The sequence below is a fragment of the Lutra lutra genome, chromosome 7 (genome assembly GCF_902655055.1).
Source record: "Lutra lutra chromosome 7, mLutLut1.2, whole genome shotgun sequence".
NCBI lineage: Eukaryota > Metazoa > Chordata > Mammalia > Carnivora > Mustelidae > Lutra > Lutra lutra.
In genome coordinates, this window is record NC_062284.1 from 68,906,304 (window position 1) to 68,932,455 (window position 26,152).

Below are 26,152 nucleotides of genomic sequence, written 5' to 3' on the forward strand. Positions count from 1 at the left end.
TTTGCCTGCCTTCATAGTTATCAAAACCATCTTTGAATTGAGACTTTCTTTCATGAAATGTGCTGCTGTACTCGATCTTATAGTAAGTCTTACGAGCCAAATGTCACCCACAAAATCAATTCTATTAGTTGTCTTTCTTAGAGCTTATAAAAGATTCCATGTAGCAACTTAGGTTGAGTCATAGGAAGATGAGAAGATCTTTATGAGGGCCATCCTGTAATTCATGAAGTTGTTCATCAATGTATCACAAGTTCCTAGAACAGTGCCAGTGACTTAATAGATAATATTTCTAATATAAATGTAGAAAATCCTCATTAAAAATTTTTTAAAAAGTAGTTCAGTATAAACTTAAAGCCCATACATTTTAACTAATCATCACTTATCACTTGATAAACACAATCATTCAGGACCTGGAAACTCTGTCCTACACATACTTCTCCAAATTCAGCCTGAGTTACTTAGAGAAAATCCCCCAAAGCTATTTATCACCCATCAGCCAATACCACCACTTTTATCACCAAGAATAACCATAGAGGCCCATGTTTATATTTTCCTATGTATTCTAGTGGCCAAATCAGCACCAAAATGAACTAAACATCACTTCTTTAGAAAGAAATTTTATCTTCTTCCTATACCAAAGGGCATACCAACCACTCTTACTGTAGGACAAAAATAAGTGTATACATAATGTTAAAATCTGTATTTATAGAAATATATAGGACCCTGATACTAAAATGGGCCTAAACATAGTAAGTTTTTGGTGAAGTCATAAAGTTCTAGAAGGCATGAATTCAACTGTCCTTAGGGTAAAACCCATCCCAGCGTGTATGCGCTGTGTATGTTTTACTCACTGCATACTGGAACTTTTCATTATATTCACGGTCATTGGCTTTCACGATCCGTTCCACTTCTAAAGAGAAAGAGAAATCAGGCTGAAATTAAATTTTTGACACAAAGAAACATATAACTCATTAAACTAATATCACTTAGGTTACTCTGATTGTCTCAAGGTTTCAAGAATTCTTTCCTTTAGAATTTGAAGGGCATTGGTTTTTTCCAGCCTAAATGTTGGAACATGTGTTGGAAAGTCCCAAAATGGAAAGCTGAAATGTGTCTCATTGTAATTCTGATGCCAGCCATAAAACAAAACATTATGTGTCTCCAATTTCTACATCCCTTTAGCTCCACAAAGACCCTTTCTCTTAACTCCAAGTAGTTCCTAAAGGAGAAGCCTGCTCAAAGTCAAACGCCACTTGGGAAGGGACTTTTTTTTCCCCCTACAAAGTGAAAAAATACCATATAGCCAAACAAAACCATAATGAAGGGACAGGTGCAGTTACTGACCTTATGGTCACTGCACAAAGGTGATATTTCTAAACAACCCAGGCATAGTGAGAGGAACTACACATCACAGAAGATGGAAACTTGCCCTTTGCTGGAAGTAGCTTAAAAAATACCTTGGGGAAACAAATGCAAACACCAGTACAAATAACAAAATAAAAGAACAACAAACTCAAAGATTATAATGGTGCATAAATTAAAATTTGCAGAGGGAAAGAAGAGACAGTGCTCCCCAGAAACACTAGCAGAATACATTTTTGTAGTAGAAGTAGCAAGTTCTTGCTCCATTTTACTGAATTCAGAGTTGACAAAGGAGTAATGATGGAAAAATGAAAGCTACTGGATGAAGACCAGCAAAAAATTTACCAGATGTCAATGTTGAACACTCATGGAGTGACTTGATCATTTCACCTGGGATTCTCTTAATCTCACAGTTCTCCACCTGGGTAAGTGATAGATGGTAAAAAGTATAGGGATAGTGGTAAGAGTCCAAGTTTGGAGAAGGTACATACAACCACAGAATTAAAGAAGACTGGAAAATAGAAAGTAACTTAGAGTCATATATTAGGGATGGGGGAAGAAGAGCAAGGGGAAAGCAAAGAGAAGGAGAGCTAAAAGTAGAAGTGAGAGGACAAGAAGCAGGGGGTGAAGAGGGGAAGAAAGAAAGGAATATATTTTATCCCCATAACCATCCTCCAAACACCAGGCACCGTGGCTTGTAAGAGTTGACTATTTTTTCCTAAAAGTCCCAGAGGAATGTTAATGTCTCTACAGTCTCTTTGGTTCAAGTCTCAAGTATGACGTTGTGTTCACTTCTGAAAACTGCTTCTGACAAATGACACCCTGTCTTTGGTTATAGTTGAGTTTCTACCTTTGCAGAATGTGTGTCTGACTTCCACCTACATGGCTCTCTTCTTACCTATGTATTAAAGTCAGATCTTTGTGACTGCTCATGTTTTCAAGGCTAGCTCACCTAATTTCTGGTAAGAATGATATTGGACTGATGGCCACAGCTAACTAACCACACTGAGTGGGCTTGCCCCTAACATATATAACTCTGAAATCCAAAACTCACCCGGAAGCAACCTTGTAACCAAGCATCCCTCAAATGTACATTTCAAACCTTGGCTATAAAGATAGCATCCTCCCCTTCTTACTGGATCCCTAACAAAGAGCAAAAATATCAAAGCCCAAAATGGTATTTTGGAGGATGAGGGTACTTAAGAAGCTTGGACAATTTGTTTATAAACATCCCGACTTTAACGCAGGCATAGTAAAACTGCTGAGAGGAAAAAAACAGATATTATTGGGAGGGTGAAGGCTGGGGGCACTCTTCTGCAGGGCAAAGGTCAACCTGGCCCACCTGGCATCCTGCTTATAATGTAAAGATTAGCTTTAGCTATAAGTCAAAACTTGGATATGTTAATTTTTATTTCTTCAATTGCCTTTAGTTTACATCATACACATTCAGATGATGATCATTTTTAAATTTCTCGTTTATACAAAGCATATCCAGGGATAGAATTCTATAGTTCTGCAGCTAATTTTACTCACTCCAAAAACCAGAATCTTGACTCCTGTCCAGTGTCTCCATGTAACCACCCACCCCAAGAACTATAACCCTTTCCCAAAGCGGCCAGAAGAGTAATTTCTATACTAGGAAAGTTTGAATGTTCTTCTGGGTGTCCACATTGCTCTTGTCCCTTAAGACTTTGTTAGAGCCAGCAAATCCTCTTTTGGTTTCAAAATCATTATTGAATCTTTGATCTGCACTTCCAGTAGGTACAGTCCTTCTGAACAGAGTCTTTATAAATAAACTATGGCATATTTTCTATCCCCTCACTAAGCTCTGCAACATTCTGGCTTTGTTCTACATCCCTACAGATTTCTGCCTTTAACTTAACTATGCTAAGCCAAGAACTAACAATCTTCCATGTGCTAGGACAGTGGGTGAGGGGATAGAAACCCCTCTTGGCAATAAGTCACATCCTATAAGTAAGGGAAGCTGAAAATGAATCCTCCATAAACAACTCCCATTGATAATTGCTCAGAGGTTCAATGACTTAATGCTCAATATTTCATAGGCATTGCAGGACACTTCCAGCTATGAGAATACTGAAAGAAAAGTACCCACCAGGAGATTTAGGATCTACTAGGGTAAGCTCACTGTTACATAATTGTTATCACTGAATTTGTGTGGTTCCAAAAAGAAGTAAAGTGATACACAGGATATATAAAATATAGTGAGCCAGCATATGTTTAAAGTGAAGTTCAAAGACCTTCCAGTTCAAGATAGCAAACCAAGTATGTCCTTCTACCTCACTTCCCACCCAGGTCTCACTAAAATAACAGCAATATGTTTTTTAAAAGAATAAAAACATAACAGTGCTGGAAAACAAGAGTAGGAGCTAGCAGATGTTCATAAATTTTAAAAATTCCCAGTGAAGCCCCAGAAAAGTTCCAAATTCAGTCAATAAATACAAAGGTTTAAAATGTGTTATGGAGGGGCGCCTGGGTGGTTCAGTGGGTTAAAGCCTCTGCCTTCGGTTCAGGTCATGATCCCAGGGTCCTGGGATCGAGCCCCACGTCGGGCTCTCTGCTCAGCAGGGAGCCTGCTTCCCCCTCTCTCTCTGCCTGCCTCTCTGCTACTTGTGATCTCTGTCAAATAAATAAATAAAATCTTTTAAAAAAAATGTGTTATGGATAGGGTGACAGTACCAGTTTATGTGTATTGTCTTGACAAAATAACTTCTCACTTTCAAAGGTGTCTTGGCTTAGAAGATAAATTATCTGTGCATTCTAGTTTTGGAGTATCACCAGAATAATTAAAGAAAATTGAGCTAGGTGGGCCCCCCAAATACTCCTACCCTTGCTCATTAAAGAGAGTAGGCAACATGCCTAGGGAGGAAACCAAGAATGGGTATTCAGATCTAAGAAAGAAGAAGCTCTAAACCTCCACATCAGCTATGGGAGACTCCGGTCCTAATAAACCCTGCCTTACTGAGGCAGTTGTGGGATTTGCCAGGCTACAGACTGAATGTTTATGGTCCCCCAAAATTTCTGTGTTGGAACATTTCCCATGAGATGATATTTGAGTGCCTTTGGGAGTGATTAGGTTATGAGGGTAGAGCCCTCATGAGTGGGATTAGTGCCCTTATAAAAGAGGTCCCAGAGAGTCCCCTGCCCCTTGCATCATGTGAGGACACAGCAAGAAGACAGCCATCTAAGAACCAGAAACCAGGCTCTCACCAGACACCAAACGCATTGACTCCTTGATCTCGGACTTCCCAATCTCCAGACCATGATAAACAGATTTGTTGTTAATAAGTCACCCAGTTTATGCTATTCTGCTATAGCAGCAAGAAAAATCTAAAACATACAGAGAAACCTCCCTGTGAGCTGGTAACATCACCAGCCTTCCAATTTAAGGAAGAAAGCTAGCCAGGGGAAAGACCTTTGCAACGGCCCTCTTATGTAAACACAAACCAACAACTGTAAGTCAGCAGATGTCTGAGAAAACTCATTACCACAAAATACAATGATTCAAGACAAAGAGATAATGCTGAAAATGGATGGGGAAAATAGTTTTTATGCTAATTAGTACCTTGAAGTTATTCAGGACATGGGATCCCTGAAGCAAGAACAAGCTGATAGGAACAAAGATAACACAACAAGAAAGAGTTCCGGGAAATTAAAACTACTTAATGGAAAAATAGGTAGGATAGACAGAATGAAAAACAAAATTGAAGAAAGCTCTTAAAATATATAGCAAAATGACAAAGAGGAGGAAGATGTGAAAAGAACACTTACAAGAAGGGTACATAAACAATGACTAAGTAGAAATAATCAAATAAACAGAAGAAAATGTCCCTGCACCAGAGTAAGAGCTAAGTCTTCAAAGTGAAAAAGCCACTGAGACCCAATCAGGATGAATGAAAAGGGACCCACGGTTATCTACAAAATTTTGAGCTCCAAAGACAAAGAAAGTATTTTAAAATTCCAGAAGAGAAAAAAAAATGGTTAGCCCTAGAGACCTAAGAATTGGCCTAACATGAAAATTCTCATCAGGAGAAAGGATGATAGAAGACATTGAAGTGATGCCTTCTAGTTTTAAGGAAAAATAAGTTTGAGCTCAGAATTCTATACTCAGCCAAATAATCAATCAAGTGTGAAGGAGCAATACTTTTTCAGACATCCAAGAGTGTTTACATACAAGATCATCTCCAAAATAATGACTCAAGAATGTAAAACAGGGTAATAGTTTAAATGTTAAAAATAAAGGGAGTCAAAGAAGATATAGAAGCAAGGATGATGACCAACTAAAGGCAACAATGAAAATAAAACTACCTGATGTGATCACCTACATACCTGTTCTAAGTGAGCCACAAATTCTACAGAAAAAGGAAAGGCTTGTCTATTTCCATTTATTTCACAGTCTATAGGGCTAAAATAAACCAGTTTCTCAGGAAAAGTACAATTATGTATTAATTCTTGGCTCAAACAATAATTTCTCTGAGAAGTCCTCATAAGGAAGTCATTGTTTGATACAAAGAACATAAAATGCGTTTTTAAGAGCTGTGTTTTGTAAAAATTCTAGAGATCTCATTCCAAACACAATTCAGAGGAGCCAATGATAGGGTTTCATACTCAGTCTCTACCTAGCTGATTAAATTCAGGTATGTATTTAAGGATATTTAGATGAATAAATAAACTGCAAGTCCTTCCATAAATCACCCTCATTATTATTTCTCTCAACTGCACTTGTGCTAAATGCTAAATGACTGAGTTTCAGATCGAAATTCCTGAAAAATACCTGAAGAACTGCTCTGCTGTGTTGCTAGCCAAGTACAGATTCTTGGGACAGAAAATCAAGCTGGTAATAGTGTTAACATTCCTTTGTGACAGCTGAGGAGCCTAACAAAGACATTCACCTAAATAGGAAGTTATCCTTCATCATTTCAACAAGTAAGGAGAAGAGCCATTAGCAGAGGTAGAATTGTCTTAGACACTTATTTTGAATCTACTCTAGAATACAGAAAAATAGGCATAGTAAAAAATAGGTAATTAAACCCACAAAGACCTCCTTCATACAGGATAATGGAAGTGGCCTCCACTTTCCAAAACTCAAAGGCCTGTATAATTTGATGCCTGCCTCAATCAAATAAAAGATCAATGAAGCACTCATAGAATGCTTATCTTTGAGCCATATGATTACTGTTACCTTATCCCAGATAACTAAATAAGGATGCCTCATTTATTTTATGAAGTGGTCATTTAGAAATCAGTTAAATGTTAGGAAACATTTACCAAAAAGAGTAACCTTAGTTTTAGGATAAATGACAGGTAGTCCACCCCGTCCCTCCCTACAATAATTATCTGATCCTGCAGATGATAGGTTTCAGATAATAAAACCACATCCACTTATGTATGTACATATGCTTGTCTTTCCATTTGGAAGAAAGAGTTTCATCAAAAACATCCAAGTGTTGGGGCACCTGGGTGGCTCAATTGGTTAAGCATCTGCCTTTGGCTTAGGTCAAGATCCCAGGACAAGATCTCAGGGTCCTGAGATCAAGTCCAATGCTAGCATCTCCTTCTTCCTCTGCCCTTTCCCCTGCTCATGTTTTCTCTCTCTTTCACTACCTCACTCTCAAATAAAAATCTTTATAAAAAAGTTAAAAAAAAAATCCAAGTGTCATCCAATCACTAAAACACAAGTTTGAAAGATGGGAGGGATGTAACACAACCCTGCTGGAAATTTTTAACCTCAGTTGAGATGTTGTTCTTTGTTACCAAGACTTTTGGGACCCATAAAAATGAGAATTTGATGACCAAGCATGCATAGAAGAGGAGGAGGTCTGGATCTTTAAGCCAGAGGCCAGAGATCGTCCTTCTACCAACTATGTGTGTGAGCATGTTTTTTAGCTCATGACCTCTCCTTATCTGTGGTTCCTCAGAAAAATAATGCCACTTTGTGTTGACATCATTATATAAGAAAATATATGGAAAGCACTTTGCAAACAGAAAAAAATAACAAAAAAAATTTTTTTCTAAAAAAAAATAGCAAATAAGTGAGAAAAAAATCACCCAAATTTGGATAGTCAGTCTTAAATTTGCTTGTATTATTATTTCTCAAACAGATCTGAAGTAATTCTCTAATTTTCTGAATATTCTTAGTGGAAACTGGCAAATACCCATTGATTCTTCCCCAAGTTGTTGGGGGCAACACCCAATGCCTAATCTGGGCTCTTCTCCTTCATACTATAATAATTTAGACAAAATCCAGCTTCTATTTCCAGCCGGCATCTAGGTCTTTTTTTCTCTTAGTTTTTCTATGAACAACTCCCACCACCTTAATATTTAAGACTAGTTGGTGAATTCAGTAGCTCTGTTAAAAGACCAAGAGTAAGAAGGAAGATTTAGGAGGCTTCCATTGGACCCATAAGTGATCACAGCAACTATAAATTCCTAATTAATGAACACAACTGTCTTTCTTCAATTAAATCCAGAGCATTTTGTCCTTCACCAAATGTGGTTTGGGAGACAGTCTTCAGGCAATTGGCTTTATATCCCCAAAATCATGAAATGATGAAGCACCACAAAAAATCTGGGGGCTCTGTATAAACCCTGATGACAGGAACTTGTACTTCCTCAACAAGGTTGGTCCCAATCCAAAAGCTGAAGAATGTCTCCAAACATGGAGTGTCATTTGGGGTTTGGGGTTGTTGTTGGTTTTTTTTTTGGGTTGGGTCAGAAGTCTCAGAAAAATACCCTCAAGCCAAATCAATAACTTAAGCTTTTTCCTTTCTGTATTTTCTTTCATTCTTCACAATCTGGTCTTGTGGCTGGGAGCTAAAGCAATTCATTAAAGACATGAGGAAAGAACAATGAGTGGAGAGAGCTTTAAAGAAAAGAGTTCCCCCACCCTCCAAGATTTCCTGATTTGACTCCAAAAGCACATTCTGATACAATTGAAAAATATGTGTCCTAAATCGGGGTTTCCTATTGAAACCCAGTGGTGACCTGCAGCTGCTGGGACTTACTGACATTTGAACAGCAAACTAAAGAGAATTGAAGCAAAAGAGAAAAATCTTCCCACAAATTTTTTTTATTCTTGTCCTGACAAAAGAGCTTGGAAACAGAGTTAGGGGATTCAAACAAATACTAAAAAGCCTTGGGTTTGTTTTCCTCTTGGCTGAGCCAATTTGCTCATCAGGTCCAGATATTTGGAAAATTTGATTTATTGGAAGCTCTATTCCTCCCATGGTTTACTATAGCTTCACAAAGAAACATAAAAATTTTTAACCAGTTCATTCTTCTTCCACCAGGCACGAATTGGATTACATAAGTTACAAGTAAAAATGGATAAAATCTTCATATAAGTCTGTGGTATATTGCTTTCTGTAAGTATAGATTCCACAACTAGAGAGTTAAGAAATACCACAATACTAATGTTAATAATAGCAGCTAACATGTATTGAGCACTGATTAAAAACTAGATACTATGAGGACCAGTTTGCTTACTTTATTTCATTATTCCTCAGAACAATCCAGGTACCAACAGGTATATGCTATTATTAGTCCCATTTTATAAATGAGGAAAATAAGTCCTCACAAGATCATGCAATACAATCAGATTTCAAACACTGAGCTGCCTTCTTATGAAAGCAGTGTGAAACAGATTTGGGGTATCAGGAGATGTTAGATGGCACTGTGCGGAGTTGGCTGGGAAAATGCAAATTGCTGTGTGCCTATATTCAAAGGTCAAGGAGAGGAAGAAGAGGACTCTGTTATTGAATGCCATGCTCCATGGTCTACCTCAAACACACACTCCCTTCCCATTAACCTTGCAGCCCTGTGACCTCTCACATTCCACTGCTTCTAGGCTTCTCTCTGCTGCCTGGTGGAGGCTGCCTCCTCTTCTTGGAGCCTTTGGGCAGTCCTCGCTGAGAAAACTCTCCCAAAAACCTGTTCAAAACTTACTGCTTTCTTTGCACCCTTTCTCATATGGGCCTAATGCTAGACTATTGGTTTTTATTTCTATTCTTTTATAATTTAATTATGTATAGCAAAAACATGCATTTTTATGAACTGGGCCAGGATCAGAGTATTTTCTGTGCAGATGAAAAATAGCTGTATCTTCCTACAGCATCCCCTTTCAGAAAGAAAAATAAAATAAGGATCTATCCCAAGAATCACAAGAGCCTAGAAGAACCTGGAGGACATTTAATTTTCCACTGTGAGACACATTCTGGCCACCCAAGGGAAAGCAAGACACCTGTCACCAAGTGAGAGCAAAGAACCCCAGGTAGAAAAGAAAGACACAGGACAAGGAAATCGAAAGACATCTCTTCTCTGATATCTCAGGGTTTGCACAGGAAGCTGTGTTTTTCAAAGCTTAAATTTGTTATTTTGAGATGAAGGGGGCTTATAAATTGGGTTTCTTTAGTACATATTGGTTTCTGTGCCTCAGACCCATGAATCCATGTGGCAATAAAAATCTGCTGGAGCCAAGACAAAGGGATTTATTCCAGAAATATTCCAGAAATATTTAGGGAGCTCCTTTGAGCAAGGCTCTACTGTAGACAGTGAAGAAAAAAACAAGACAGAAATAGCCTTCGAAGGGTGAACATGCCCACAAATACTCACACGGCATGGAAGCAGAGGAGGGGCCCAGGAGCCATGGAAACCAGAGAAAAAGAAAGTCAGGTCCAAGTGGGTGGAGAAAAGGCATCACCACCTATCTCAAGTAGCTCTGAAGGGAATTTATGCAGCTAGATACACACTGGGGAGTATGGTAGGTTGTTTTGCCAAGCTCCTTATCCATGCCATTTACTGAAAAAAGGAATTTGGTAAAGGTGGTCTGCCACCTAAGATAAAATATGGACTTTTCAAGAGGACATCTCCTGTTCCCCAACTACTGTCTCTTCTAGCAAATAGTGGACCACATGTGAAAAGACCAAAAGAAAAATTAGGAACCTCACTTTATTTACCTACTAGTGAAGCATGTGGAGAACATGTTTTAGAAGAGACACAATGGAGCCAGAACTTTGGGCAAAAAAGAAATCTGCCTACTTCTCACACTCCCCTCCCACCCTACCTATCCACACTCCAGTCCAAGTCACCCTTGCGCTGTCCTCCAGCTACTGCAATAGAGCCTCCCAGCTTCCTCCCCTGCCCCCATAATCTATTTTTAATAGGGCAACCAGACTGATCCTTTTCCAATTGTATTTGTTTCCTATTGCTGTTCTAGCAAATCACCACAAGCTTATAACAACACAAATGTGTGATCTTCTTATTCTGGAAGTCAGAAGTCTGAAAACGGAGTTCACAGAGCTAAAAATCAAGATGTTTTATCAGGACTGAGTTCCTTCTAAAAGCTGTAGGAGAGGGACGCCTGGGTGGCTCAGTTGGTTGGATGACTGCCTTCGGCTCAGGTCATGATCCCGGAGACCTGGGATCGAGTCCCGCATCGGGCTCCCAGTTCCATGGGGAGTCTGCTTCTCCCTCTGACCTTCTCCTCGCTCATGCTCTCTCTCACTGTCTCTCTCTCAAATAAATAAATAAAATCTTAAAAAAAAAAAAAAAAGCTGTAGGAGAGAATCCATTCCTTGCCTTTTCCAGCTTCTAGAAACTGCCCACATTCCTTGGCTCATGGCCACATCACTCTGACCTCTGCTTCTATTGTCATATCACCTTCTCTGACTCTCCTGCCTCCCTCTTATAATTACAGTGGACCTACCTGTATAATCCAGGGTACTCATCCTATCCCAAGATCCTCAACCGCATCTCCAAAATTTATTTTACCATGTAAGGTAATATATTCACAGGTTCCAAGGATAAGACATGAACATATCTGGGGGAAGGGGCGTTAATGTGCCTACCACAAGAATCATCTTTTCTCTGCTCAAAACGCCCAATGCTGCTGCACCTCAATAAACAAGCAAGTTCTTATAAAGGAATTCAGGGCCCTCCTTGATCTTCACACACTTACCCCATTACAACCACCAAAAGCCCACGGACAGTGAAGCTAATAAAGCTTAAGCTTCAGAGCACCTCACTAGCACTTTCATTCCAAAACCCTGGGAGTCACACGAGAAATGTGTTTGTCCAGGAAATCTTACTGTTTCCAACAACATGGATGGGCCTTGGTGGCATCATGCTAAGTATACCAACTCAGACTGAGAAAGACAAATACTATCTGATTTCACTTACATGTTAAACCGAAACGAACTCACAGAAAAAAGAGACCAGACTACTTGTGGTTATGGGGCAGGGCAAGGAGAGGGAGGCACAAACTTCCGGTTATAAAATAAGTAAGTACCAGGGATATAATGTAAACATGATGACGGTATGATATACAGGAAAGGTGTTGAGAGATTTTTTTCATTTTTTTGAAGATTCTATTTATCTATTAATTTATTTGAGAGTGAGTGAGAGAGCACAGGAGGGGCAGCACCAGAGGAAAAGGGAGAAGCAGACTCCCTGCTCAGTGGGGAGCCTGATGTGGAGCTTGATCCCAGGACTCTGGGATCATGACCTGAACCAAAGGCACAAACTTAACCATCTGAGCCACCCAGGAGCCCCAAGAGAATAGATCTTCAGAGTTCTCATCATAATCATAAAATTGCAGCCCCTCAAATGTACAAGGTAACTTACTTATTATTTGATTTTGTTGACTAGCTTTCTTCTCCCCCCACAAAATTGTAAGCTCCATACAGGTTGAAGCTTTTTTTTTTTTTTTTTTTTTACTTTTCAAAAATCTGTTTTGCTCACAACTATATCTGAAACCTTTGGGACAGTTTCTGGCACAAAATAGATATCCAGTCAATACTTGTGAAATGTTTGGATTGATAAACAAGCAAATAAATGAATGAACTACCACTCAAAGTTCTCATTATCATAAGACAACCAAAACTACCACAGTCAAACAAGATCATTCCAGCTAAAATAATTGACACATGGTATTTTCATCAACTTATCCACCTTAAAGAATGTAAACTTACAATTCACAGTAGACAACTGCTGAGTTATTAAGGGTACTTTTCTTTATAGAAAATACCATTTGGGGATTACTTCATAAGCTTTAAGATTTTATTTCACCATTGAAAGATTTCAAAGCATATTACAAAGTTAAGCCCAGAAATAAAAATTATAGTTTCCTTTAAATTAGGAAGTTCTGTTTGAACAAATAGCAAGCACAACATTACACAAGAACAGGGTCCAGCAGGGGACTATAATTCAAATAGCACTTACTAAAACTACTCAAAATAATAACAATCACAGCTACAAATAAGAACTTGACATATGCCAGATACTGGCTCAAATACTAAATTAAAGAAGTGTTCTAAGGTTTGGGTCCATGGAAGGGATCTGAAAGTATTTTTTAAAATAAATGACTATAATTCTAGGGATAAAATTAAGGATTTTTCTTTTATAAAACCAAAGTATGACAAATAGAATATTATTGGGAATACTAAAGAAAGAAATGGAGAACTGGAACAAATGCATTTACAAATATGTTCTAAGTTCAATAAGTATGTATGACATACAATGTTGTTCTAAGTATAATTTTATTATTCACTATAATGAGGTAGTTCATAATAGATTCATTTTTGTGTATATGTCATGGCTAATATTTAAACCTATTCTAGCCAAGAACACTGATTTACATATTCCTTAACCATTCCTTAACCATTATTTTCTTATTCAATTCACTATTCTTTATTCCTTATTTATACTTCCTGATATATTCAAATACTCCTATAACTACTACAGAACAGTAATATTTAATGTATTCTCCTGGTAATCTTATAAGACATTATTAAAAATGTGTTTTTAAGTTTCCCACTACAACAGTGTAAACTGTGTCAGGATTAACTCATCTGCTGAGAACTTTAAGAGCTAGATGAAATATACAAAATGTTTGTAAATGTTTGGAAATACATAGAACAAAATCAGAAAGAACATGAAAGGCCAAGAACCAGAAAAGTACTGAGCTAACCCTGATATTCTCTACCTTTCCCCTTAAGGTATTTTTTAATTCCTCAGCTTCCCAGAGGTGAGAGAAGACAACAATTAGAGTTCAGAACCTAGCAGGGAAGAGGAGCCTTGGTAACACTCTAGGTTTCTAGTTGACTTCTGAAGGACTGCGTTCTAGGAGTAAAAACTAACAAAATTAGATGATGCCTTATAAATACTGAAACCCAGACTCGTACTATCTCAGTCTCTGACCGTATCAAGATGATCTGTTCCTTCTCTAATTGTGTCTGAGAGGAAAAGTAAATTTTCCTCAAGGAAGATAACATTATCCAGATCCCCTACAATTTTTTTATAGGCAAGTTCTAGATTTTAATAATAAATTAGCAAGTATGGCAGGGCACAATATCAAACTATCGAAAACCAAGAGAAAAAAAATAGGAAATAGAAACTGGCCTACATATGATCTAGATATTGGAACTATCACACATGGACTTTAAAATAATTGTAATTAACATGTACATTAGAATAGATGACAAAATACAAATTACCAAATTACACATAAAACAAAAAACAAAATGTATAGAATTTGAAAATACTACAATTAAGCATTCAATATAGGAGTTTAATAGCACATTAGACATAGCAGAGGGAATAGTTGTAAATTAGTGGTTAGAAAATATAAAAACTGTACAAGGAAGGAAGAAAAAAGTTGAAAATATCAGAAAAAAAGCATAAGCACATAGAGACATAGTAAAAGTTCTATCAGATGTATAACTGGAGTCCCACAAAAGAGACCTGAGAGAATAGGAAGTAGTAACAATATTTGAGGATATTCTGAGAATTTTCCAAATTTCCAAAAGAAATCAAGGTGAAAAACTCAGAATCTCTATAAATTGCAAGCTTGTTAAATACAAAGAAAACCATACCTATACCCAGAATAGTAATAATGCTGAAAAACAAAAATAAAGTTTTTAAAATAGCCAGAAAACATATCACTTCAACAAAAGAATAACAAGAATGTCAGCTTACTTTTTTTCTTTTTTTTAATGTAATTCTATTTTTTCAGTGTTCCAGGATTCACCACACCCAGTGCTCCATGCAATATGTGCCTTCCTTAATACCCACCACCAGGCTCACCCAACTCCCCTCCCCTTCCCCTCCAAAACCTGAGTTTATAGACTGTCAGTTTACTTTTTAAAAGAACAAGTGGAGATCTGAATGTGACAGAATAGTACCTTTAAATTGCCAGAAGAAAAGACTACCAACCTGGAGTTCTATGCTCCATAAAAATATTTATCCAGGGGTGCCTGGGTGGCTCAGTGGGTTAAAGCCTCTGCCTTCCGCTCAGGTCATGATCCCAGGGTCCTGGGATCAAGAGCTGCGCATCTGGCTCTCTGCTCAGCAGAGAGCCTGCTTCCCTTCCTCTCTCTCTGCCTGCCTCTCAGCCTAATTGTGATCTCTGTCAAATAAATAAATGAAATCTTTAAAAAAATTTTCATCCAAATATAAATGCAAAATAAGGATCTTTTTCCTAATAAAAAGTGACTGAATTCACTACCATTAGTTCCACATTTTTTAAAAAATGAAATCTTCAGGCAGAAGGAGAATTACTCTAGATAGAATCACAGAAATGCAGAAAAATGAAAAAAAAAAAACAACTGAAATGTTGTAGGTAGGGCGCCTGGGTGGCTCAGTGGGTTGAGCCGCTGCCTTCGGCTCAGGTCATGATCTCAGGGTCCTGGGATCGAGTCCCACATCGGGTTCTCTGCTCAGCGGAGATCCTGCTTCCCTCTCTCTCTCTCTGCCTGCCTCTCCATCTACTTGTGATCTCTCTCTGTCAAATAAATAAATAAAATCTTTAAAAAAAAAAAAAAAAAAAAAAAAAAAATGTTGTAGGTAAATCTACACAAATAATGAACATGTTGACAATAACACAAGTTATTTTTTACTGCTGTAACAAAACTACTGTTTTACAATACACAATGAATTAAATACATGATAACAATGGCACAGAAATAGATAAGGAAAGTTAAAATGCTCTAAATTGTTACATGGCTCACAAAGTAGTAAAAGTACTAAAGTTAATCAAATAGTTATGTCGCAATCCTAAAAATAACCACATAAAGAACACTAAAAGAATGATAAGTAACAAGCTAATAGATGCTTAGAAATGGAATGGAAATATTCCATTTCTATTCCGATTTTCTATTTATATTCTAGAAATAGAAAAGCAATAGAAATATTGCTTATGCAAAGAAAGGCAACAGAAAAAGAAATGTAAAATAACAAATAGTAAGACAATAGATTTAGGCATAAATGTATCAGTAATTGTATTAACAATAAATGAACTAAATACTTCATTTAAAAGTCAAAGTTTGGTGGCTCAGTCATTAAGCTTCTCCTTCAGCTCAGGTCATGATCCCAGGATCATGGAATCAAGCCCCACATCGGGGTCCCTGCTTGGCAGCAAGCCTGCTTCTCCCTCTCCCGCTTCCTTTGCTTGTGTTCCCTCTCTCACTGTCTCTCTCTCTTTTAAATAAAAATCTTTTTTAAATAAATAAATAAAAGTCAAACTCTGTCAAACTGTATTTTTTAAAACCACAATATATCACATCTTAAATTTAAGACATTAAAGGGCTGAAAGTAAAAAGAAAAAATATATAACATGTAAACATTAATAAAAGGAAATCTGGTATCACTACACTAATACCAGATAAAGTAGACTTCAATATATAACAATTGCTAGAGATAAATAGGACCATTCCATAATAATAAAAGATCTTTCTCTAGGAATATATAACTCTAAATTTGTATACATCATAATGTAACCTAAAAATATATAAAGCAAAAACTGACAGAACTAAAAGAAGAAATAGACAAAGTTAAGAATATCTTGATAAACTAAAATATGGCTATAATGGTTAATTTTAATGTGTCAACTTGATGGGGCCATGAGGTGCCTATATAGTCAAACAACATTCCCCATGTGTCTGTGAGAATCCTAACATGAAAAAGCCTTTAAACATTTGATAATCTTTAATGCACGTGGCAGAATAGATACTCTGTTGTTCCAAACTACAAAACAGAAAGTAAACTCAAGGATGTGAAATTCTAGTTAATATGTAGGAAAATTTACTGTCCAGAGGATGATCTAGCTCTTACAGTACATGCTTGAACATGTTAGAGTAAGTAATCCAGGAAAATATTCAGCAACACTTCAGGAATAGATTGTCAAGTTGGAAGAAAATTTGGACAAGATGATTTTGAAGACCCTCCTAATTCCCAGGTTTTATCTTTCTATACAACCTGAAACTATATTAACAGAATGATTAGATTAAAAGAGTAGCAATTAGAAATAAGGTAGAACATTTAGGAAAGATGTCACGATGGACACCACAGATTTAAAAGTTATCTCCACAGAGATGAGTGGAAGCCATGATAGAAGAGCACTCCTCTGAGGAACACACTATACAGACAGAAGAGGATAGAGGACAGAACCAGGGGCAATTCCACCACTGAGGTCCAGTGAAGGAGACAGGGTCATAGCAGTCTGAGAAGCAAGAATTTCCACAAGAGTTGTGAAGACCAAGAAAAAAGTGTTCAAGAAGAGAATATATACCCCACCTCCAAATCCACAGAGGTAATAAAGGATGGTGTTGAGGAACAGCGCCTTTAGAGAGTCTCCAGTGACTGGTGATTTTTTTTAATAGCAGCCCAAACTAGACTATATCCTGAGTAATAAAACACCAGATTGCTCAAAGCCTACATAATACCTCAAATAGAGCAGCACACAAATTTTGGAAGTATATGAGAGCCAGAAGAAATCTCTTTCTACACTTTCTATTTGTAACTGTGCACAATGACTATGATAGCAAATTTTTAAGTATATAGTGTACTCTCTGTACAAAGAAAAAAAAAGACTTCTTTTTCAAAGAAATTTAAGCACAGCATAAAAATCTAGACCACAAGGTGGACTAAGAATACCAATGCTACCTCTTCCTTCCCTCCCAGTTAAAAAGCTGATGAACGAACAATGGGATAACTTATGCCCTACAATACTTAGGATGAAAAACAAATATTCAATGTCTGGAATAATTTCTATCATGTTTTGGCACAGAAATTTAGTAAAGTGAAATGGAATGGATTAGGCATTTCTCCTTCATCTGTAGTGGTACCAAATAAAATCTCCCATGTCTTGTTCCCTCTAGATACCAAAAAGTTATGAAAATGTGCAGGAGAACTAATTAGAGAATGTTCATGACAGAAATTGAATTTAACACAAATGAAAAGATATTCTTTAGTGTGTGAATATAAGAACAAATATTGTTAAAATGTCCATACTACCCAAAGCAACCTGCAAATTTAATGCAATCCCTATCAAAATTCCAAAAACATTTTTCACAGAACTAGAATAATCTTAAAATTTTTATTGAAAGATCCTGAGTAGCCAAAGCAATCTTGAAAGAGAAGAAAACTGGAAGTATCAAACCCCAGATTTCAAGATACACCACAACCCTATAATAATTAAAAAAGTATGACTGGCACAAAAAATAGATATATAGATCAATGGAACAGAATAGAAAACCCAGAAATAAATCTACAACTATATGATCAATTAATTTTTGACAAAGCAGGAAAGAATATGCAATGGGGAAAAAAGACAGTCTCTTCAACAAATAGTGTTGGGAAAACTGGATCGCTACAGCTAAAAGAATGAAATTGGACCACTTTCTCACACCATACACAAACTCAAAATGGATCAAGGACTTAATTTTAAAACCTGAAACCATAAAAATTCTAGAAGAGAGCACAGGCAGTAATTTCTTGGACATTAGTGGTAATAATATTGTTCTAGATATATCTCCTGAGGCAAGGGAAATGAAAGCAAAAATAAACTACTGAGACTACATCAAAATAAAAAGCTTCTGCACAGCAAAGGAAACAATCAACAAAACTTAGAATACAGCCTACTGAATGCAAGAAGTTATTTGCAAATGATATATCCAATAAAGGGTTAGTATCCGAAATATATAAAGAACTTATACAACTCAATGCCAAAAAAAAACCCCAAATAATCTAATTTAAAAATGGGCAGAAGACATGAACAGACATTTCTCCAAGGGAAGACATACAGGTGGCAAAAGACACATGAAAAGATAATCATCACTCATCATCAAGGAAATTCAAATCAAGACCACGATGAGCTAACACTTCACACCTGCCAGAATGGCTAAAATCAAAATCACAAGAAACAATGATTTATGGTGAGAATGTAGAGAAAAAGGAACCCTTGTGTAGTGTTGGTAGGAATGCAAAATGGTGTAGCTACTGAAGAAAACAATACGGAGGTTCTTCAAAAAAATTAAAAATGGAATTACCATATGATCCAGCAACTCCACTACTGGATATTTAACTAAAGAATATGAAAACACTAATTTGAAGGGATACATGCACCCCTGTTTATTGCAGCATTATTTACAGTGCCAAACTGTGGAAGCAGCTCAGTGTCCTTCGGTAGATGACTGAATAATGGAGTAGTATATATACCTAATATAATATTATTCAACCATAAAAAAGGAATGAAATCCTGACATTTGCAGTGGCATGGACAGAGCCAGAAAGTATAATGCTAAGGAAAATAAATCAGTCACAGAAAGTCAAATACCTGACGATTTCACCCACTTGTGGAATTTAAGAAACAAAATTAGTGCCAGGGTGGCTGTGTGGGTGCCGGTGGGAGGCTTGTTTTGGGGGGCGGCTTGCGCCCACTAAGGAAACACCTCAGGGACAATGGCGGAGGGAGATAATCGCAGCACCAACCTGCTGGCTGCAGAGACTGCAAGTCTGGAAGAGCAGCTGCAGGGATGGGGAGAAGTGATGCTGATGGCTGATAAAGTCCTCAGATGGGAAAGAGCCTGGTTTCCACCTGCCATCATGGGTGTGGTTTCTTTGGTGTTTCTGACTATCTACTATCTAGATCCATCTGTTCTGTCCGGTGTTTCCTGTTTTGTTATGTTTTTGTGCTTGGCTGACTACCTTGTTCCCATTCTAGCTCCTAGAATTTTTGGCTCCAATAAATGGACCACTGAGCAACAGCAAAGATTCCATGAAATTTGTAGCAATCTGGTAAAGACTCGACGTAGAACTGTGGGCTGGTGGAAACGTCTCTTTACACTGAAGGAAGAAAAGCCTAAAATGTACTTCATGACCATGATCGTTTCTCTTGCTGCGGTTGCTTGGGTGGGACAGCAAGTCCACAACCTGCTGCTCACCTATCTGATAGTGACTTTCTTACTGTTGCTTCCTGGATTAAATCAGCATGGAATCATTTTGAAGTACATTGGAATGGCCAAAAGGGAGATAAATAAGCTTCTCAAACAAAAAGAAAAGAAAAATGAATAATGCAGCTGCTTTATTCAGTGTAATGAATGGCATATACATCGTCCTTGGGAACAGTTTCTATTATGCTGTCTGGATACTAAAATGTTACAGAAGTAGCTCTTTGCTCTCCCTCGTTCTGCCCTTAGTTCGTAGAAATTCAGACTTGCCAAGTAAGGCTTTATGTCTTCATGTGAAGTGTAGCAGATGCTTTCTCATCAGTTGGCCTTATATGGACAACTCATTCGTGAGTACTTGTTTTGATTTTTCTCACCCAGGTTAATTGAATTCTTATTTTTAGGCAACTTCCTTTAAAATAATATAGTGGTGAACTTCACCTTTTAATACAGTTAACTGTGACTTTGGATAATTGTTCCAGTTGATCTTTGCTTTAGCTAGATACAAGCTAGTGGTCTGTGGCTACAGGAAGCTGGTTCTACTGTCTGCTTCCACAGTCTGCTTACACTGTCTGGCTTCATGAATACAGAGACCAAGTTTACCACTTCCAATTAAGAGACCAGTTAAGATTCATTCCTCATGCTGTTTCTAAACTGTAGAAGAATCCTCTGGAATAAAATGAAACCAATTCCATGCCCTAGTATATGTTGGTTTCTGCCTTGTGCAAAACTTAGTAATTTGTAAGAAACATTGATCTTTCCTCCCAAATGGGGAACAGGACAGGCTTTAAGCTCGTCTCTCCTTGCTCTTAGACTTAAGTTCATAGATCCTTAGAAGCTTTTTAAGCAGGCTTCCAGAAACTTGTGTTTAGGATTTTTAGCATATTTTTAATTTCAGATTTTCAGCTGACTGAAACTAAAGTATGTAATAGGTTAAGACTTAGGTCTGTGACCTTCACTCCAACACCAGCCAATAAAGGACAGAAGTCTTCTTGTACTAAGTCAAGACTTACTTCAGTAGAAAATAATCTTAGCCTACTAATTTTTCGAGACCAGACTAAGCCTTTAAAGATAAGCCTCAAGATTCTCATTTGAAGGTAATTGCTGGCTGCTTTGGTCCCCAGAGATTTGGCATAGGAGGTGGTGCACTGGTGTCTGACTTTCTTCCTTGATCTCTCTCTCTGAAGAATGCAAGGGCTGCTGGGGAAATCGGACTTTTGGCGACGATAGGTGGCCTCTGGTCTACAGAGAGTTTGTAACTGCTTGGAACGTGTCTTAGAATCATTCTCCCTCTTGGTAGCTAGAAATTTAGAATAGCTGAAATGTGTAGGAATGAACCTCTGAGGGCCGAAAATGTGACATTTGGGAACAGTTCTGAAACTCTGATTAACTAGCTGTAATATAGTTTTGTGAATTTATTGCACTGATGCTGGACCTTGTGGTGTATCTGTCTCTAAATAAGTGTTTCCTCCCCTTCAATCTGACTGTAAACAGCACCCATTGTAGCATATGTTTGATTTGTTTGATTTTTTTTTTAATGTTTCATATGAAAACTACAAACTACCTTAATTTTTACATGTGTTTCCTCACTGTAGATAAGCCTATCTTGCTCTCTGGATTTTTTTGTGTATATGTGACCTACCAATTAACTACTTTTGCAGTTTTAATCTTGTATTATTTCTTCTACTTTGTTTTGTGTAAAAGGGGAAAAATAAAAAAAGCTGGAATCCCTCAAAAAAAAAAAAAAGAAACAAAATTAAATGAACAAAGAAAAAAGGGACAAACCAAAAACAGACTTTTAACTATAGAGAACAAACTGATGGTTACCAGAGGTCAGGGGTGGGTAATGGGTGAAATAGATAAAAGAAATTAAGAGTACACTTATAATGAGCACTGAGTAATGTATAGAATTGTTGAATCACTATATCATACACCTGAAACTAATATAACACTGTATGTTAACTACACTGGAATTAACATTTAAAAAAAGCAAACAGAACATAGACTATAATTATAATGTTTGAAATATCTGAGTCAATTAGCTGGAATTTTTTATATCTTGAAGAATGTGAGATTTATATGAATATGGTATTAACAAATAATAAAGAATATACAGGAGAAAATTATTATTTCCCCACAACATCATGCTCAGCTTGTTGTATTTTCATATGTATCACCTATGGCCCAAGCTTCCTGATGATGTTGTGGAAGTTTATATAAATGAAGTACACATTTGTTGCAGATATTCAATATCTCATTGAGGTGAAATATCACTTCATGATTTTTCCCCTTAACAACCCCAGGCTGATTAGAAGTTCTCTAGTCTGGGTTCCCCTGGCAAATGTACCACTTGTAGCAATGTTTAGCAAACTATTTTTAAGTTATCGTTGTTACTATAAACTTAACAATTGTGTGAGGATACATACATTTTATTGGAATGTAAAAATCCACATTTTTACATGGTTGAAGGTTGGCACTTCCTAGCATATCACAGGGGCTCAAAATATTTGTTGACTGACTGCATAGCAAATGAGTAAGTTATACTAGTTCCCCACTCTATGACGGAATCTGTAGGAACTGATGTAATCCAAAGATGGGTCATTCCCTATTATGATGATGCTGATGGTGTCAGTTTTCTCTGAGAATCTGTCACAAAGCAGATATAGACCCACATATGTGGCCAAAACATTTAACTTCATTACACAGCAATGACTAGTGATCTGTAAAATGAAATTCTGTATTAGGAAGACCAGAAAGTTGCATTCCTCATAAAAACACTGTCAATAAAGTCATTGCCCATTACAAAGCAAATCTTTTTTTTTATTTTGGTGCCAAATCTATTTAGCAGTTGGACTGGACTTTTCCAAAATTCTATATAATGAAAAACAGTTCTAAATTAAAAAGAAAATAAAGGGATTAAACACCAAACACAATGTGTGAACATCTATTAGACATTGTACCAAGATTAAAAACCAGCTCGGAAAGATAAGATATTTTACAGGCAAATGGAGGAATTGAAAAATGGAATCTACGTTATTTATCAATGTTATATTCCTAGGGTATATTGACAATATTGTGGTTATACAGAATATCCTTGTTCTTAGAAGATTCTTCCAGGAATGCAAAGATGATTCATATCCGTGAATCAACCAGTATAACACACCACATTAATAAAATGAAGGATAAATATCATTTGATCATATGCAAATACAGGGAAAGCATTCAACAAAATTTTTCATTCATTCATGATAAAAACTTCAACAAAGTGGGTATAGAGGGCACTTATCTCAACATGATAAAGGCCATGTATAACAAACCCAGAGCTAACATCATCTTTAGTGGTGAAAAACTGAAAATGTTTCCCCTAAGATCAGGAGCAAGACAAGGATGTCCACTCTTGCCACTTTTATTTAACATAATACTGGAAGTCCTAGTTACAACAATCAAATAAGGAAAAGAAATTAAATGCATCCAAATTGGTAAGGAAGAAATAAAATTGTCACTATTTGCAGATAACAATGAATAATTGGGATTATATCAAACTAAAAGGCTTCTGCCCAGTGAAGAAAACCATTAACAAAATAAAAAGACAGGGATGCCTGGGTGGTGCAATTAAGCATCTGACTCTTGGTTTTGGCTCGGGTTGTGATCCCAGAGTTGTGAGATCGAGCCCCAAGACCTGCTAAAGTTTCTCTCTTCCTCTCCCTCAAGCCCTCCCCACCCCAGCTTGCTCTAAATTAAATTTTTAAATCTTGAAGAAAAAAAGGAAAAGAAAAGAAAGGCAGAAAGGGAGGAAGGAAGGAAAAAAGAAAGACAACCTACTGAATGGGAGAAGATATTTGTAAATGATGTATCTGGTAAGGGGTTAATATAAAGAACTCATACTACTCAAGATAAAAAAAAATCAGATTAAAAATGGGCAGAGGACCTGAATAGACATTTTTCCAAAGAATATATACAGATGGCCAACAGGCACTTGACAAGATGCTCAACATCACTAAGCATCAGGGAAGTGCAAATCAAAACCACAATGAGATATCACCTTACAACCATCAGAGTAGGTAGAATCAGTTGGTAGTAGGTTGGTGAGGATATGGAGAAAAGGGAACTCTCATGCATTGTTTGTGGGCAAGTAAATTAGTACCACCACTATGAAAAATGGTACAGAGTTTTCCCAAAGATTAAAAATAAAAATACCATATAATCCAGCAATTCCACCTCTGGTTAGTTACCCTAAGAAAACAAAAACTCTAATTCAAAAGGATATATGAATTCCAATGTTTATTGCAGTATTACTCATAATACCCAAGGTGAAAGCAACCTAAGTGTCCACCAATAGATGAATGGATAAAGATACGCTACACACACACTCTCTCTCTCAGAAATACTACTCAGCCATTAGAAAGAATGAAATCTTGTCATTTGTGACAACATGTGTGGACCTAGCAGTTACTAAGGTTAGTGAAATAAGTCCGACAAAGACAAATACTGTATGATTTTACTTACATGTAGAATCTAAAAAACAAATGAATAAACAAAGGAAAATAGAAACAGACTCATAAGTACAGAGAATAAACTGGTGGTTGCCAAAGGGAAGTGGGGATGAAGAGATGGGCAAAATAGGTGAAGAGGATTAAAAAGTACAAACTTTTTGAAGAAGTCCAAGAATATAAAGTATTGCAGAGAGACTACAATAATATAATAACTTTGCATGATGATGGATGGCAATAATACTTATAATAAGCATTTCATAATATATATAAATATCAATTCACTATGTTATACAACTGAAACTAATATTGTATGTCAACTATACTTCAATTAAAAATAATTTTTTAAAGGGCACAAGAGAACTTTCGGGGGTGATAGAAATGTTCTATATCTTGTTTTGGGGTGGTAATTAGGTGTATACCACTGTCAAAATTCAAACTGAACAATTAAGATTTATGTGGGGTTTTATATATAAATTACATGTTCACAAAATAAAATGAAGTGAATTTTTTTTAATTTTTATTTATTTATTTGACAGAGATCACAAGTAGGCAGAGAGGCAGGCAGAGAGAGAGAGGGGGCTTCCCGCTGAGCAGAGAGCCCGATGCGGGGCTCAATCCCAGTACCCTGGGATCATGACTTGAGCCAAAGGCAGAGACTTAACCCACTGAGCCACTCAGGTGCCCCTGAAGTGAAATTTTTAAAAGTAAAATAAAAATTAAGTCATGTTCACTTTGTCATCTGAAGAGCTTACCAAGTGATTTCTTTTTACTGCAGAACATTATTGAATCTGTTTATGTTTCACCAGGTTTCACCAGTTGGCCTACATAGGAAACAAGAAAAGTATACATCAGTATTTTAAAAATGTTCATTAACCACAAGTTTCTACCTTTTAACTTTCTTCCTAGTCAAATCTAGATGACTAAGAGTCATTGGCACAATAATGCATAACAGATTCCACTTACCAGGTTTAAATTTAACTGGATAAAAATAACTACACAAAAGTAATCTATTTGTATTATATGCTATGTGAAACAACATAAGATAAGCTCAAGTGTGCCATTCAATTTGGCATTAAAATTGAGCCAAATTTTTTTTAATTTTTTTATTTTTTATAAACATATAATGTATTTTTAGCCCCAGGGGTACAGGTCTGTGAATCGCCAGGTTTACACACTTGACAGCACTCACCATAGCACACAACCCTCCCCAATGTCCATAACCCCACCACCCTCTCCCGACCCCTCCTCCCCCCAGCAACCCTCAGTTTGTTTTGTGAGATTAAGAGTCTCTGATGGTTTGTCTCCCTCCCGATCCCATCTTGTTTCACTTATTCTTTTCCTACCCCCAAACCCCCCACGTTACATCTCCACTTCCTCATATCAGGGAGATCATATGATAGTTGTCTTTCTCTGATTGACTTATTTCGCTCAGCATAATACCCTCTAGTTCCATCCACGTTGTCGCAAATTGAGCCAAATTTTCTAATGTATCCCGAACACTAAAAATCAGAGTATATCAGGGGTGAAGCTACAGCATCTGCTTTTTATTCAAGAGTCATTAGATGACTCCTTCCCAAAGCTAGCCCTGAGAACGACTGCTGAATCACAGGAGAGAGGCTGCCAGGTTCACACTTCAAAAATTTTCCTCCATTCATTCTGTGTAGAGTCTTCTCCAGGTAGTTACCAAAAAAGCCAGAATAATGTCGATATCACCTTTCCATTTTTCCCTATGAAGGATCTAATTATGGTAAACTCTATTAGAAGATTTAGAATAAAGAAAAAAGCAAATGATTTCAAAGATTTAAAACCTGACAGATGTTAGAAATGAACTCAGGAACCTTTGCAAACCCTTTGCAAAATGAGAGGGTAGGCACATGCTCTTTCAGACTGGAAGGGAAATTACTTACTCACTTCCTGCTCAAAGAAGGGCTGTGGCAGGATGCAGTGAACACACATAAAGAAGAAGTTGGTCATACAGAGACCAGAAGAGAGGAACAGTCAATGCTTATAGTTTAGTAGTTACAAGAAAGGAGGATACAGAGGAAATTCATCAACAGCCAT

The 26,152-nt window shown here is 37.0% G+C and overlaps 2 protein-coding genes across 11 annotated transcripts in view; one reads left to right on the forward strand and one right to left on the reverse strand.

Moving 5' to 3' along the window:
- Nucleotides 1-26,152, reverse strand: part of ATP8B4 (ATPase phospholipid transporting 8B4 (putative)) — a 290,737-nt gene that overhangs the window by 220,001 nt on the left and 44,584 nt on the right. For all 10 annotated transcript variants that reach the window (XR_007128694.1, XM_047737429.1, XM_047737432.1 and 7 more), the window contains 2 exons: nucleotides 24,844-24,912; nucleotides 852-910 (listed from right to left, as the gene is read on the reverse strand). Coding sequence is in view for 9 of the 10 variants with exons in the window: in XM_047737429.1 (XP_047593385.1) it covers nucleotides 852-910; nucleotides 24,844-24,871 (87 nt within the window). In the remaining variant the exon portion in view is untranslated. The remainder of the gene's footprint in view (nucleotides 1-851; nucleotides 911-24,843; nucleotides 24,913-26,152) is intronic.
- LOC125104690 (ADP-ribosylation factor-like protein 6-interacting protein 1) lies at nucleotides 19,037-21,216 on the forward strand. The gene has a single exon (XM_047737436.1). The coding sequence runs from the start codon at nucleotides 19,114-19,116 to the stop codon at nucleotides 19,723-19,725; it is 612 nt and encodes a 203-aa protein (XP_047593392.1). The 5' UTR covers nucleotides 19,037-19,113; the 3' UTR covers nucleotides 19,726-21,216.